The sequence below is a fragment of the Simochromis diagramma genome, unplaced genomic scaffold, assembly GCF_900408965.1.
Source record: "Simochromis diagramma unplaced genomic scaffold, fSimDia1.1 OVJJ01000433.1, whole genome shotgun sequence".
Taxonomy (NCBI): Eukaryota; Metazoa; Chordata; class Actinopteri; order Cichliformes; family Cichlidae; genus Simochromis; species Simochromis diagramma.
The window spans coordinates 2003936-2019145 of NW_024387031.1; the positions used below are offsets into that span (position 1 = coordinate 2003936).

At 40.1% G+C, this 15210-nt stretch overlaps 1 protein-coding gene across 1 annotated transcript; it reads left to right on the top strand.

The window, feature by feature from the left end:
• The first annotated feature begins 6290 nt into the window (after positions 1–6290).
• On the top strand, positions 6291–12272 carry LOC120740689. Its single transcript, XM_040043177.1, has 2 exons — positions 6291–6500; positions 11054–12272. Exon 2 carries the CDS (start codon positions 11060–11062, stop codon positions 12095–12097), a length of 1038 nt encoding a protein of 345 aa, XP_039899111.1. The 5' UTR covers positions 6291–6500; positions 11054–11059; the 3' UTR covers positions 12098–12272.
• The last annotated feature ends 2938 nt before the right edge of the window (positions 12273–15210 follow it).

A 15210-nucleotide genomic window follows, 5' to 3' on the forward strand; every position in this document is an offset into this window, starting at 1 on the left:
TTTCCTCACCTGTCACCTCCTCAGGGTTTAAAGTTGTGGACTCTATAAATGAAAACGTCAATCAGAGATGGAGACCTGTTCTGATTACTGGCAGTCATCCACCACATGAAGCTGATGTTTGCTGCTCTTTCTGTAGATTTGAGGCCCATTTTATTGCAATCACAAAGCAAACTGTGTAAATTGTGAGAACAGAACTCCCAGGAAGTGACTAAAATAGGAGCTGTACATGGGCAAGAAGATGATCTCTAATGTGAGCAAAATTAATATAAGGTGATTTATATCATAGCAACATTACTGATATCACATATACAGTATAGAGAAAGAAAATGTTAACTGCTTTACTACAAACAGCTGTCACTGCTATTTTCACAGTAACAATGTACCACACGACAATATATATGAAAGAAATGCACTTCATAAGAAGTTGCAGCTTTTGTTTATTTTTACTACTCTCATGAGTTTCTTTTCCCTAGAATATTAGTATATGTAGCTGTTTCCACAAAACCAAAGTTCTATGCAGTGAAGAAATATGTTACCAAGTGCCACAGTGGAGCACATTGTTTGCAATTTTGACAACACAAGAGAAGAACAGAGCAAATTGGGATCAGGAGCGGAGCTAGAGAAATTTTCTTAGGGTGGCATGAGGGTGGCAAAGAAATCAAATGGGGTGGCAAAATCAAAGCCTTTTTTTTTTCCAAACACACGTGCAGGTGGTTACATATGGTAAAAATTATTCAAATGCAGTAAATATACACAATCTTTATACACTGAACAAAAATATAAACGCAACACTTTTGTTTTTGCTCCCATTCCCCATGGGATGGACGTAGAGACCTAAAATTCATTCCAGATACACAATATAACCATCCCTCCCAAACAGTGGTCACAAATCAGTCCAAATGTGTGGTAGTGGGCACATCTGCTATATTGAGATAATCCATCCCACCTCACAGGTGTGCCACATCAGGATGCTGATCTGACATCATGAGTAGTGCACAGGTGTACCTCAGACTGCCCACAACAAAAGGCCACCCTGGAATGTGAAGTTTTTTGCGCTATTGGGGGTCTGGGGACCCAGAACCGGTCAGTATCTGGTGTGACCACCATTTGCCTCATGCAGTGCAACACATCGTCGCATGGAGTCTATCAGATTGTCAATTGTGGCCTGTGGAATGTTGGTCCACTCCACTTCAATGGCTGTGCGAGGTTGTTGGATATTTGTGGGAACTGGTACACGCTGTCGTATACGCCGGTCAAGCACATCCCGAACATGCTCAATGGGTGACATGTCCGGTGAGTATGCTGGCCATGCAAGAACTGGGACATTCTCAGCTGCCATCTGCCCTGAACAATGTGAACCATGATTCATCCGTGAAGCGCACACCTCTCCAACGTGCCAGACGCCATCGAATGTGAGCATTTGCCCACACAAGTCTGTTACGGCGACGAGCTGGAGTCAGGTCAAGACCCCGATGAGGACGACGGGCATGCAGTTGAGCGTCCCTGAGACGGTTTCTGACAGTTTGTGCAGAAATTGTTTGGTTGTGCAAACCAATTGTTCCAGCAGCTGTCTGGGTGGCTGGTCTCAGACGATCTTGGAGGTGAACCTGCTGGATGTGGAGGTCCTGGGCTGGTGTGGTTACACGAGGTCTGCGGTTGTGAGGCCGGTTGGATGTGCTGCCATATTCTCTGAAACGCCTGTGGAGACGGCTTATGGTTGAGAAATGAACATTCAGTGCACGGGCGACAGATCTGGTTGACATTCCTGCTGTCAGCATGCCAATTGCACGCTCCCTCATTACTTGTGGCATCTGTGGCATTTTGCTGTGAGACAAAACTGCACATTCCAGGGTGGCCTTTTGTTGTGGGCAGTCTGAGGTACACCTGTGCACTACTCATGATGTCAGATCAGCATCCTGATGTGGCACACCTGTGAGGTGGGATGGATTATCTCAATGTAGCAGATGTGCCCACTACCACACATTTGGACTGATTTGTGACCACTGTTTGGGAGGGATGGTTATATTGTGTATCTGGAATGAATTTTAGGTCTCTACGTCCATCCCATGGGGAATGGGAGCAAAAACAAAAGTGTCACGGTCCCCGTGTCTCTCTGGTTGGCCACGCTGGCTACAGGTTTTGTTGTTGTTAGTTTTAGTTTTTTGTCTCTCCTCCTCCTCTCTGCCTGGGTGGAGCTCATTACGGGCTCTCACTCTTGGCCCACGCACCCCTGTGGATGGTATCCACCTGCGGCTGATCTGGCTGATTTCCCCAGCTGCTATTTAAGGCAGTGGCACAGAGCAGCTCACCGCTGGAACGTTGAACTACCTGAGTTCGTGCTCGCGGCTTATTCAAAGAAGTTTTGTCTGTTTTTCCTGTTGTGGAACTAACCGTGAACTCCTTGTCTGTAGATTCTGGACCGAATCACCGGACCTGTCCAAGTGGGGCAGTGTGTGGAGTGTTGGAGCGAGTGCGGCTGAAGAGGAGTGCGTGTGTGCGGAGGAGCGGTGGCGGTGACTGAGTGGAAAAGGAAGCGTGTGTGTGGAGATTCCCCCCCCCCTTCTCTCCCCGGAGCCCTGGACCCCCTCCCAACTCACTGTACATATATTTTGCACTAAGGTGATCCCTGTTGTAAATAAATCCCCTTTTGTTTCCTTGACAAGAACTGTCTGCGCGTGGGTCCGTTCAGTAGCCATGACAAAAAGTGTTGCATTTATATTTTTGTTCAGTGTATAAATATCATCTATAACTTAATTATTTTCTGTAGCCCACATAATTAAACACTTTAGTTACATAAAACATGTGAGTTTTGATCTTATGTACTGTACAGCCTGTATAATAAATAAATATGTAGCCGAAAAGGTATAAAAATCCAGAAAGCTACATAACATGGGGCGGTTCGTCTACAAACACAAGTCTAACTGAAGTTTCACACTGTTTTTTTGTTAGAAAATAATTAAACTGTTACATGTTTAAATTACACAAAATGTCAGAAATCTGTACTGTCATGAACAAAAATTTAAACCTAATTTTTCATGATTTGTTAGATTAACCCTCTGAAGTCCAAAACATCATTTTGACTACCTTTGATTTTACCTTTGTATTTCACCCTCAAATTATTACATTTTATTTTTTCCCCTTGCCTTGTTTGGTATCATTCTTTTCAGCTCAGCCTCACGTGTCTGAATTTTGCCGTTTTTCTGTTGACATACTAAACTAACACAGCCGATCTGAAATCACACAAATTTAAAATCCTAGTAGTAGTTTGTTTTATTTTTATAACTTGAGATTTTGAAAACTTGTCCATAAATTTTGTAAACATATACAAGCAGGGGCGATTTTAGCCTATTTTTGGGGGTGCTTCAGCAAAATGAATCAAAGCACCCCCAAAGATTTCTTACTTTTTTTGACAATATTTGCTGTTTGTGGGACACACTATAAGTACCCCCCCCCCCCCCCAAAAAAAATTGTTTGTTCCAGCTCACCTCTCCCCTACTCTGACTCTAGCACCGTTGCTGCCAGAGCTATAGTGGCTGAGACGCAGCGGAGCAGAGGTGTAAGTGTCTGGCTTAAAACAGGACATATTAGCTGCATTTAACTTTCAGTTACTCTTTATATAGCTAGGTAGGAGTCGCACCATGTTTGTTTTTAGCTGAAAAACATTACACCAGGTAACCTGCAGTTTTGAAAACATGTTTTCCGACGATGTTTGCTACCCTACAATCCGTCCTGCTCTGTAGTAAAATCAGCGACATTTGACCGTCCTGTTGCTCCCATTTAAATGTATGCAGCCTTTTTAAAATCTAAAACTTAACATTGTCCGCAGCCTACTGTTGTTACCACCGTAGGCTGGTTTTTACATTTTTAAATGTAATGAGAGAAACTGGTTATTTTGTCACATGTGCCGATATTGAACCCAAGGTACTAACTAGCTAACTGACTGGATGCCCATTAACCTTATAACTCCTGTTGTGTGTGTGTGTGTGTTTGTGTGTGTATACAGAGAGACAGCCAGGTTCATAATGGATATGAGGTAAAATTCAGGTAAAAGTGTAAAATCAAATGATCCATCAATAAAGGATAATGTTGGATCAGTGTTTCAATATTTATATCCTTTATTAGATGTACATGTGGTTTGGTTATTTGCCTTTTGGTTAAAAGTAAACTGAGAGAGGACTTTTTTTTATTAGTGATCTTAATAGTATTTTTTAATCTAATTGAATACAATCTATTTGTGCATGATTGTCAGTCCAAAGAGGGAGAGAGGAAAGAGGAGAACATGAGGAGAAAGTACAAGGTCAGGAAGAACCAGGTAAGAAAACAGACAGGGAGTACTAACGGGCACAACAGAAACTGTTAAACTGGCAAAGAAAAACAAACAAACTAACTAATCTGCAAAACAAACTGGGTTGTCAGCCCTGGCACTGCATTACCATATTGAAATTCAGTCAGAGGAAGTCACGGTTGCCAGAAACTTTTTGAAGCTCAAGAGTGAGGCTGGTGCCATCCCAGATATGTTAACATTGTACAATCTTCAGGATAATCAGATCTTCCCCAAACTGAAAACTGTTATTCAGGTTGCCCTAACAAACCCAGTTAGCAGCTGTAGCTGTGAGAGGTCTTTTAGTGTCTTGAGTCAGCTCCATACCTGGCTGAGAAGGACCATGGGTCAAAGCAGACTCCAGCACCTGGCTGTGATGTCAGTTGAGAAAGAGATGCTTGAGAGACTTGAACACCAAAATGTGATAGACAGATTTGCCAACATCAAGCTGAGGCGACATAGGATAAAAGAAAAGAAAAAATCTGCAGAGCCATATTAGTATCTGCAGTAAAGATCTTTTCATACATTGTATACATTGTACCATAAGCCAGGGTGTCTCCATTTTTTTAAATTTTTTAATAATATTTTGTACATTTCAAGGACTCTTCTATTTTTGGAGTGTATTTTTTATGCATCTGTATTGTATTATACATACACTTTAAAAGTGAATCTCTGTCCAAAAAATGCACTCAGTTTACTTTTTACTCACTATGAGCATCATTCATTATTCTCCCGCAGTAATTAAGGTTAGGATATGTATTTTTTTTTTAAATTCCAATCCATTCTTCACTCTAAAAAGTGTATTTCAGCAGTAGTTGAAGTTACGTAAAGTTAAGAGTCAGTTTCATTAAGATTTCTGCTTTAGTGGAGCCAGTCTAAATTTGTGGAGTATATCAACTTGTTATTACGTGTTGTTCCCTCAGTACACATGTAACCTGCTATTCTCATCAGAGTCAACCTGCATCAATTAGGTTTCTCGTGACGCAGTGCGTCTGATGTCATGACGTCTCCGCCTTCTCCAGAATTTTCTACCTGCGGTTGAGAACAACAATTTGAGAGGCACTTGGCTGCAGGCAGTACCTCGTGAACAATTTGGTCAATAAGGTAACGAAGATATTACTTTTTCCATAGTCCTTGAATGTAAGTCAAATGTAGAACACATATTTTAATATATTAGATATAAAAATATTCCAACTGTATTGTTAAGTGTTTAGTAAATTGACCTGACCAAACCGCTATCATTCAGCCCTGCTAACATTAGCGAAATGTCAGACCTGTTGGTAGTTTGTGCTTGGACATGTAGGTTAAGTTAGTAGTTTGCCGGCGGTACTCTCTTGTTTTAATATCGTAATGCTAGCTTAAAGTTGTGTATTCATGCAGTGTGTCGGTGTTGGCTTACTGTTAGTTATTCATTAGCATTAGCACATTATAGCGGCAAGCTGGACCGCGGTTCTCTTCAGACTACGTTACTTCGGGCGCGCGCATTTATACACGAGTGGTTGTTCGCAGTATGCCTGTCGGCGCGAATAGTTCATGCGGTCACGGCCACGGGTGATGTAGGAGGTAAAGTTTAGCTGTGGTGGCTCCAGGAAGCATGCATTTACTGCCGCTTGCATTGCTTTCAATGTACATGACGTTAAGAAGGCGAGGAGAAAGGGTGCGTGCAGCGCTCGTACACGCACTGATCAGCCGTGTGAGAGGGAGATGGTGTGCGGCAGAAAATCAAAATTAGAAATCATAGAAGAAAGTATTACGCTATTGAACACAGAAAATACAGCCATCAGATTTCTTGTAGACCTAGCACACTTCTGGTCTGTGTCTGAATACATATATAAGTACATAGATGCAGATGAACACTGTAAACATGATGAAAGATCGACAGACTAACTCGAACATATCTTTAATCTTTAGGACTTTGGGTAGCGCTTCCTTTCCTTCCTGTCAACCTCTCCAGAGGGGTGTCTGCTGATGGCAGAAAGATTACATCACCTCTGGTTGGAACCCTGAACAGTGCCACAACCTTTGGCTTGGTGTCCAATGTGATGCCCCATCGCCACCTTCTGACCTAACTTCTTCTCAGCTCTGTGACTACCTCAAGAGGGGCATTCCTGTGTGGAGGCGTGCCAGGCAGCTCGTTTTACCTGTGAACTTGCGTACTTTCACTTCATCAACAACAAAGGTATGCAAGTTCAAAATAGTAATGTCTCATTTACAGTGTTGGGGAGTAACGGAATACATGTACCGCCGTTACGTATTTAAAATACAAAATATGAGTAACTGTATTCCGTTACAGTTACCGTTTAAAAAGGTGGTATTTAGAGTACAGTTACTTTGTTGAAATAAATGGATTACACTGCGGTACTTTCCTGTTTCATATTGTCGCGGGTCAGGACTGTTTGGGTTTTGTTTGACAGCTACGTTCTGTTGTTCCAGGCTGCAGCGTTACGGTTACCATGGTTACAGGGTGACACGCGCTCTCTTTGCGACTGTGTTTCCTGGGTGAGAGAGCACCTTTTTGTTGTTGTTGTTGTTGTGCTAAGCTAAAAGGTAGAGTGTTACAGACATAGCCCTAAAGAATGTAGCCTCATGGGTAGTGTAGTCCGTGCTGCAGGGAGAATGGACTGCCATACACGTTATGGGTCTGTGAGCGCGAGGAGGGAGAAAAAGGAGAGTGGAAAAGTACGAGTTATCATCAAGCAGAAACGGGAGCTGGAAGCATGTAAATATAATAATAACCACTGCAGCCAAGAAGCGTGCCTGACGAGCCCAGTTGTAAGTAAGCTATTAAGACTCAACTGTACACCGTGTTCGTGTTTTCCTCCGAAACAATAAGTTCCGTTGGAGCAGCCTTTCAACGCCTCTCTCTGTCTCTCGCTAGCAAAGTTGGCCTAGACAACAAAGTAAAGCTATTTTTCGGCTACGAGCCCGACACGGAACCCACGTATTAGCCAGAGGTTCCTTTACTACGGTTCGGAGCCGCGGACCTTCAGTAATAGTAATAAATCACATTCATGTAGTTGTAAACAGCATGATAATATATTAAGTAATCCGAAGTATTCAGAATACGTTACTCTCATTGAGTAACGTAACGGAATACGTTACAAAATACATTTTGGGGCATGTATTCTGTAATCTGTAATGGAATACATTTTAAAAGTAACCTTCCCAACACTGCTCATTTAAACTTAATTCAGTTTTACACTGAACAGGAATCGGCTTTATATATAAAACAATTGCAAAAAAAAAAAAAAAATGTACCTATGGGCATTTGGGTTTTGTTTTTAAACTTTTGTTTTGAACTTATCCCTTTAAAATCTAATTAGAGAGGGCTGGCTACATTTGATGAATACATTTTGTGTTTAAATGATTCGCTTTGTGTTGGGCAATGTGGCAAAAAGCTGAGATGAGATCTAGTCTCATATCACCATATTGATATATTGTAATATTGCCCAACTCTCCCTCTGTGTTTTCTCAAATTATTTATATACACCCAGTAAAGCGTGTCTCTTTGTTTCTCCAGTGCTATGCTTCATGTGGAGATGCAAGGACTGTGGGACAACATTAACAAAAAGATCTGAATTGCTCAAACACTACAAACTGATTCATAGGCATTACGGACGAGGCCACTCATATCCATGCACTTATTTAAATTGTGCATGTAGGTTCAAGACTTGGAACGCCCTACTGAGCCATCTATCAAGAAATCACCCTGCCCAACAAGCAGTCTCCAAAGCTGCGTCCACATTCACTTGCCATATTTGTGGCCATAATCAACTCTCCACAGAAAGAGAATATTTTCAACATATCTATCAGCATCTTAAAAATAAGGAGACTGTAACATGTGTGTTCCAAAACTGTGAATATAAAACCAATGTCTATGAGAACTTCAAAAGTCATAAATACAGAAAACACTCTGGTACAGTGAACACATTTAAGCCTGGAATAAGTTCTGTTGATGAATCTTGTGCCAGTGTTGCCAGTGATATTTCAGATGTGGAAATTATAGAGAGTGATGTAAATTTAAATTCTGCTTTTGACAATGGGTATTCTGAAAACTTAGAGAAGGATATTGAGCTTAAAATTGCTTCAGTGCTCCTTAAGTTGGAACACATCTTTCTTGTGTCTAATGCAGCTGTAGATGAGCTTTTGCAGGAGTTAAACTATTTGATTGGTTCTGTTTCTGTGGCGATTACCCAAAAGACTATTAGCCAAGTATTACAAGACAACGGATGCCAATTTGACCAGTCAGTTGTTGAAAAGCTAGCCAGTGTACTCTGTGAGACAAACCCTGTAAAAAAAGCAATTGGAGATAAAGGTCCACTTTCCAGTCCTTGGAGACGAAAAGCATACTATAAGAGCCACTTTAAAGTAGTGGAACCAGTGGAATATATACTTGACCGAAAAAATAACAAGTCATTCCAATATATTTCAATTTTAAAGTCTTTGCAGCATATTCTTGACTGCCAGACAATCTTGGATCAGGCTGTTAATTTGAATACTGTAGATAATCTGCCTCAAAAAACTTCTGTGCACTACAAAACTATCTTCGATGGTGACTTCTTCCATGAAAATGGACTGTTGTCTAAGCAGGAAAGCATTTCATTGATATTATACATTGATGAATTCGAAATATGTAATCCCCTTGGTACATCACGGAGGAAGCATAAAATTTGTGGATTGTACTGGGTTTTGGGTAATTTGCCACCAGGCTGTAATTCTGCTTTAACCTCAATCTATTTGGCTGCTTTAATCAAAAGTAATGATCTGAAGTGCTATGGGTATGAGAAAGTGTTAAAACCTGTAATTAATGATCTTGTAATTTTGGAACAGAGTGGGATATTTCTGTCAAAGTTGGGCAGAACAGTAAAAGGCACTGTTCAGTGTGTTGTTGCCGACAACCTTGGTGCACACAGTATTGCTGGATTCTTTGAAAATTTCTCAGGGACATACGTATGTAGATTTTGCACTGCAGAAACATCAGAGTTCCAGACTATTGAAGTCAGAAGTGAAGTCTTTACTTTAAGAACAAAAGACATTCATGCAGATCATTTACGAATTATTGAGGAAAACAAATGGCCCAGTTATTATGGTGTGAAATCAAAGTGTATTTTGTCAAAGCACCTCTCACATTTTGATGTTACCACTGGGTTTCCACCTGATGTTGTACATGATCTTTTTGAGGGAATTGTTCCTTTTGAACTTGCGCTTTGCCTCAATTTGTTAATCAAAAAAAAGTATTTCACATTATGTACATTGAATGAAGCAATATCATCTTTCAACTTTAAGTGGGCTGACAAAACAAATCGACCTCATCCTGTGGCTCTCAGTTTTGCATCCAAAACAAGTGTAGGAGGGAATGCACACGAGAACTGGAGTCTTATCAGATTTTTGCCTTTGTTCGTTGGGCAGAGTGTACCCTGTGAGGAGCCTGCTTGGCACATCTTAACAGACTTGAAGGACATTGTTGATCTTGTTGTCAGTCCTGTTCATACTGAGGACTCCATTGCATATCTTGGTTTTAAGATCTCCGAGCACAGAATCAAGTTTCAAGAGGTTTTCCCAGATGTTAATCTTAAACCAAAGCACCACTACTTGGAACATTATCCATACTTGATCCGTAAGTTTGGGCCACTGGTTGCACTATGGACTATGCGATTCGAAGCAAAGCATAGTTTTTTTTAAAAGAGTTGCAAGGAACATCAGATGCTTCAAAAATGTACTTCTTTCCCTTTCACAGAGACATCAGTATCAGATTGCATATCATTTGCATGCAATTAGCTTTGCCAAACCCCCACTGGAAGTAACAGATGTTTCCACTGTTCACATTGATGTTCTTAACAAGGACATCTCAAATGCACTGAGACAGAAGTCTCCAGATATGGACAATGTGTGCTTGGCTAAAAGTGTAGCATATAATGGAATAATCTACAAGTGTGGGATGATCTTGATCCACGGCTCACTGGGAGGACTGCCAGAGTTTGGTGAAATCATCCAAATGGTGATACTGCAGGACAAACTAATCTTCATTCTGAAAAAGCTTAGCGGATGGTATATGGAACACTACAGAGCTTATGATCTCAAAACATCACCAAGCAAAGAAGTGGAACTTGTTGAGCCACAAGAACTGCATGATACCTACCCACTGGCAGACTACAAAATTAGAGGGATGCGTCTTGTCACCTTGAAAAGATATGTCCATGTTTAAATAGTGAGGCCTCAAAATATGATAAAGTATTTTCTTAAGTGGGAAAACAAAACCCAGACCCATACAATACTAATGTGTTCTCAGAACATATTTATTTTATACTGCAAGCCAAAGTGGTGTGATGATGTCATTGGCAATTCATCAGTTATGTCATTTTTTTAATGCAGGTTGCTGGATTCCAGTCAGTGAATGCTAATCCTATGCTCTCCCCCCTTCTGCTTCTCTTCTCTTTTTCTTCTTTCCTCTCCTTGTTGTCTCCTATATTCTCCTCACCTCCTCTCCTTCTCTCTTCTCTTCAATGTCTCCCATATTCTCGCCATCTCTCTTCTCCTCCCTTCTCCTCTTCGGTTTGCCTTCTCTCCTCGCTGCCTCAGCTGATCTCCACCTCTCCTCTTCATTTTCTCCTCCCCTTTCTCCTCTCTTTGCCTTCTCTCTTTTCCTCTAGTTTGACATTAAATTCTCCTAATTGGAAATGTCAGTGGTTTACATGTTGATCCTCACTAACTGTGCTTGTGCTTTGTTCTCAGACCACCATGGCTGGTTCAACACCTGCAAGACTGAAGGTGATTTTAGGAGAGAACAACATTGAAAAGCTGACTCTTCCAAATGGCATCCCAGAGTCACTTGAAGACCTTCTCAGCACGATAAAGACTACCTTTGGGTTAAAAGGTAACTTCAGACTGCAATACATGGACCAAGACTTTGGTAACGACTTCTTTAATCTGAATTCTACCACCGAACTTCGGAATTTGGGGACAATCAAAGTGATCCACCAGCAAACAAATCCACCTTTGATCAGTGCCGATCAGTCCACTTCATCTCTGTCTCTTTCATTTGAGTCTGATGACGGTATTTCGGTGGCATCAAATAACACAATTATCCTCTCATCCCCTGAATCTATGTCATCTCGAACACAACAGTGGCCAGAAGACTTTGCAATTCCCCAATTTTCATATGACACAGAGCTACAGCTAGAGAGGGGGAATACTGAGTACCGTGTGAGCCAAAAAATGTTGACTTTAAGCGCCCGAATGCTGTCTGATATCCTGAAAAGAGTTGCAGAAGAAATTTACCGTTACAAGGCCTATCCAGAGGATGCACATTTCTGCGCAGCTGCAGAGGCCCTTATCAAAAAGCACCCATGTTTGAAAGAACCTGGATCATTCAATGGCTGCTACGGTTGGAAACAACGACTGAAGTACAAAATGGCAAACTACAGGACCCAGCTCAAATTACAGGGGTGTCCAGAGCTGTGTGTAAACTCACTGAAATCTAAAGCTACTACAGATGCTTTCCCTGCTAAAAAAGTGAAGAAGCCAAAACGTTCTGAAGCTAACTTTTATCCATCCTTTCCTACTGGTGAGACTCTGGACAGCATGGAAAAAGTGAGACTAGAACTTCTGACAGAGATCGGGATAAGGGACAATGAAAGGGTCATCGCAGACAAAATGGCTAACACGTTTGCCTACAGACGACATGAGGTGGTAAACCAAGAACCAAGCATTCAGGAACTGAAGGACAGATGGCCTGCACTCTTCACACAGAAAGAGGTAAGAATGGAACTGAAGTGATCGAAGTCTGTATGCTTCAGGATTTATTGCAGTTAACTTTCATGAATCGGTCATAACTTGATTTGGTTGAGATTTTATAACACTGAACTTAATGAAAGAATTTACATTTTGAATTTCCATATATGTTATACTTTTTGGGATATAGACATTTTGGCATACAATCAGTTTCAGCATTTTGTTCCATAATACAATATCTACTGTCATTTGTGTTTTGTTTTTAGATAAATACGGAGTTCCAGAGGCTCATGGCTGTTCCTCTTGAGTGGAAGTTCATGGCCCAGTTAGACATGCACTCAAGTCAGCTGATCAAAGTCATACGTGCCAAAGGAGGAGCAACACGCCAAAAGATTGCGAACATCTTGGACACATTGGACCAGGTAAATCTGTACCATCAAACAAGATGCTTCGTAACTAAGAGGGCTGTCAAAATATATCTGAATCCAAAAAATATATATATATATCTGAATCCTTCATAAAGACAATATGGGCAGGCCAATGCTAATCATGGCTTTCATATGCATGAATGTTTTTAGCGACTCAAAAAATACACCACTGAACTCATCCCCTTTTCTTTCTGTAATGAATCTCTGGGCTTGTGAATTACTGTTTTTAAATAAAGTACATGTAAGTTAAGCAATAAGAGTAAGGATGTCTGTCTTATGAAATTTAGAGTTTAAAATTAATCAACATTTGTTGTTCTAGACTGTGGACATTAATCATCGGAGGGAATGTGTGCTGAAAGCCCTCACCATCTTCCTGGGAGAAGATGCAGATGGCCTGATCAAGGAATACCTTGTAAGTTTCAACAGTTTGTCAGCACATCTTGTCAAAGGGACACAAAAAAAGTTAACTGTTAGAACAAACATAACACGTGAACCATAGTTGGATTGCTGACATGTATTTATTATCATGACCATATTGGACATTATGTAATTCCCAGCAACAACACATTACATATTGGATTGACTTTGTTTTAAGTAAGACGGGCTTACTTGATTATTTAAGTTCAAAGGAATAGTTTGACATGTTGGGAAATCTTATCTTTCTTGCTTACAATTTGATTAGAGTCAGATTGATACACCTCTCTCTGCTGTTTCTGGTGTGTGATGACACCCAGCCAAAAAATAGCCCAGCACATAACACATATTGGTACATCACCCAAACACTTAATCACAGTAAGAAGTGAGGCTAATGATGATTTGTGTTTGTGTCTTGTACCCCTCTGTAGGACTGTGGAGCAGATGATGTTCAGAGGGACCTGGAGGAGGTCACCATGGCAGTGTATGTGATTCGGAAGGAGGGGGAGGGACTGCAGGAGCCACCTGAAGACATTGGCATTGTCATTGAGGGTGTGGAAGTGTTGCATGAACTAACTTCAGTTGCCTCAGCTTGTGCCCTGCTTCTAGGTTTGATCTATGCACTCAACCTAGCTTATCCAAAACCCTTTCGCTTCACTTTTGAAGTGCTCCAAAAAATCTTCATGCAGCTTGATCAGCACAAGATGTCCCCCAAAGTCCAAAATCTGTATATCAAACTTCAAAGCTCCCAGTAATGGCACAGAACAATGACCAACAAATGGCCTTGTGCCATAATGCGAAGGAACAACTGTGTTTGGACATATAGCATGTAAAATATGTAGTCTCTTTTGGATGTTGGGCCTTTTTTATGCTCCAAGAGACCTCAAACCCCAATTTAATGTGCTTTTATACATACTTTGTATGGTATTTTTATTTATTTATTTATTTATTTTTTTCAGACATATTTACCTTCGTTTCAAGGGAAAGGTTGAATTTCAGGTTTGATGTGCTCAGTTATACAACAAACTGTTGTGACATTCTAAAACTCTAAAGGAGTGTTTATATTTTTTCATCCCCATTGGTCAGCTACACTGTTCAGATATTTATTCATTGGCTATAGCTGAAGAGAAGTTTCTGTATACTCTTGGGGCACTTTTTCATAGTTGACACTGTATGTGTTAAGATTGATATTTGTGTAATACTGTGTTGCACTTTACACTTTGTTGACAACTTTGTGGTCCTACTAAGCGTTACTTGCATTTTGTGCATATGTGTTTCAAAAAGGACAAATGTGTAATGTATTTGACCAAAAGCTGTGTTGGTTGCCATAAAGGTAATACTTTATTACATTTATACAATAAAGCATTTAAAAAAAAAAAACATTGGATTTTGAATTTTTGAAAAATATTTTCAGCCAACTTAAAATTTTGATTTAAGCTTTATTATACAAACTAAAATTTCATTTTAGAGTCACTACAAAAAGTAATTTACACTAAACCACATTATTAGGTTAGCAAAGAGCAATATTTTACTTTTGGGTTATGCAAATTATTGGGTTGGAAAAACTGAAAACTTTAAGTTGAAATGTCTTAATTTTAAGTTGGATTAATGCAAAATGTTTATTTGACAACAATTAATTTATTAAGTACATGTAACTTAAATCAGTTGTGTTAATTTAATGTATTAACTTAATTTCAAAGAACTTAATTAAATTTGGTGTTACCAATTGAAATAATTCAATTAAGTTGGTTCAACTATTTTCTTTTTTCAGTGTTCTTTAGCAGCATTTAAATAACCTTGATCAGATTTGATGGTTTTGTTACAGACTTTTCAAAAAAGTGTTTTGCTTTTCTTTCACAAATGTGGGATTAAATTGTGTTAAAATGTACAAAACAGTGATGTCATGTTTTGTGACGAGGACCCAGGCACAGAGAGACTTGATGAATTTAAAAATTTGCAGACTTGCACAGAGAGGGTAAAATTATGATGACTGATAATGGAGATGAAGACAACAGATGATGAGGACAGGGAGGAACAGGGGTTTAAATGCACCAAGGAGACAGTCACAGGGAACTCGGGACAACTGGAGACATTTAAGGATGCAGGGACTGACAGAGACAGGGAAGAAGTCTCATCGTGATGAGTAAAGTTTACCTCTCTGGGTGCTCAGCACCCCCAAAGCTCTGATCCTAGAATTGCCCCTGTATACAACTATATATCTAAAAATGCAGTCAATACACTGCCGTATTTTGTACAACCATTGAAAAATATTACCATAACTAAAATTAGAGAACAATTAGGTGTCGCAATAAGATG